General features: G+C 35.9%; 1 protein-coding gene across 1 annotated transcript; it reads right to left on the bottom strand.

The window, feature by feature from the left end:
• Positions 1 to 253: 253 nt before the first annotated feature.
• On the bottom strand, positions 254 to 1119 carry LOC129944758 (ATP-dependent DNA helicase pif1-like). Its single transcript, XM_056054422.1, has one exon. The coding sequence runs from the start codon at positions 1117 to 1119 to the stop codon at positions 304 to 306; it is 816 nt and encodes a 271-aa protein (XP_055910397.1). The 3' UTR covers positions 254 to 303.
• Positions 1120 to 1430: the final 311 nt, after the last annotated feature.

The raw sequence follows: 1430 nt of genomic DNA, 5'->3' as shown, positions 1-1430 counted from the left end.
GTGTATGTGCAAAGTTTCATGGTGATTGTTTAACTAGTTTTTGCGTGAAAGCGTAACAAACAAACTTACATTCGCATTTATAATATTACTAGCTGACCCGTGCTCGCGTTGCTTAGCAAATTGTAACCACGAACATTTTTTGAATATTAGTATTAGCATATGAAAAATTTCTCAATGGGACTGAGCATATTTTCTACAATAATATTAATTTTAGTTTATATGTATAAACGTACCGTATCTAATTAGATTTCACACTTGAAAAAAAAGAGTTTGTTCATGTTTGTGCATATTATAAATATTTTTTTATTTCAAAGCCTCCGGATAAACAATATTTGCAGTTATATTACTGCGAGGAAGAAGTATGCATTGGTTGCTTTTTGAGCCTACCCTGGAAAGAGCAACATAAAGCTGACCATGAGAGAAGACATTTTCCCTAAGGTCGACTCCAATAAATTTAAACGATTGACCCTGAGCCTTGTTAATTGTCATACAAAAGCATGGTTTAATGGGAAATTGCACACGTTTAAATTGAAAAGGGAGATCTGTTGGTATCATTGGTATCCGGGGAATCAGGGCATATTTTCCTACTGCGGGTCCGGTAAGAATTTGGACTTGTATTATATTTTTTAATAGCTTTTTGATTTGGAGTCGTGTGCCATTGCACAGATTCGGAGGATTGAGATTTCTTATTAGAATAATTGGTGTACCAATTTTTAAATTAAGTTGATATGGCGGCAGGCCTGCTGGGTTGAGTGAATTTAAAAACTCATGAGGGTAGTGCACACTATCATTATCATCAACCACAGTGTCAATTGCATTGTATTTATGCGACTCCGTTTTAAGATTCTGAAGCACGTATCTGTTTATTTCATCCACTGAACAGTTTTTTGGTGACACGATAGCTCTTTCGCAAAACCAAGAAAATGGTCTTGATTCTAACGCGTTCAGGTCTCCATACACACACTGAATAAGTTGTTCTGTGCTATACACAATTTTTCCGAAGCTTTCGTTTAATTCAATTGTATTTGGACCCATGAAAGTATGTTTTTCATCACCAATTCTTAGAAGTAGAGACGCGAACTCAGAAGTATCAGTGTTGTTAGTAAGCTCTACTCTCATATTGATTTTAAGTTAAAGTTTTTGTACATATCGCCAAATAGAAGACGACTTAACGCAAGATTTGATAATATCGGCTCGAGTACCCTTGGGAATCACTGGCATTATCTGTCTAAAATCCCCAGAAAAAACCATTGTGACTCCACCCATAAGTCTTGACGATGATCTTAAATCTTTAAGGAGTCTATTCACAGCCTCAATATGAGCTTGATTACTCATCGTACATTCATCCCAAATGATAAGGTCCGCTTTTTGGAATACTTTTGCAATGGAAGTGGTTTTTGAAATAGAGCATGTTGCTTCTTCATGGGCAA

This window comes from Eupeodes corollae, chromosome 2 (assembly GCF_945859685.1).
Source record: "Eupeodes corollae chromosome 2, idEupCoro1.1, whole genome shotgun sequence".
Lineage (NCBI taxonomy): Eukaryota > Metazoa > Arthropoda > Insecta > Diptera > Syrphidae > Eupeodes > Eupeodes corollae.
Note: the sequence above shows the minus strand (reverse complement) of the source record. Positions and strands in the feature narration are given on the sequence as shown.

Bases quoted from the DNA above. Each gene is read 5' to 3' on its own strand.
- LOC129944758 (XM_056054422.1), bottom strand. From the start codon at position 1,119: ATGAGAGTAGAGCTTACTAACAACACTGATACTTCTGAGTTCGCGTCT.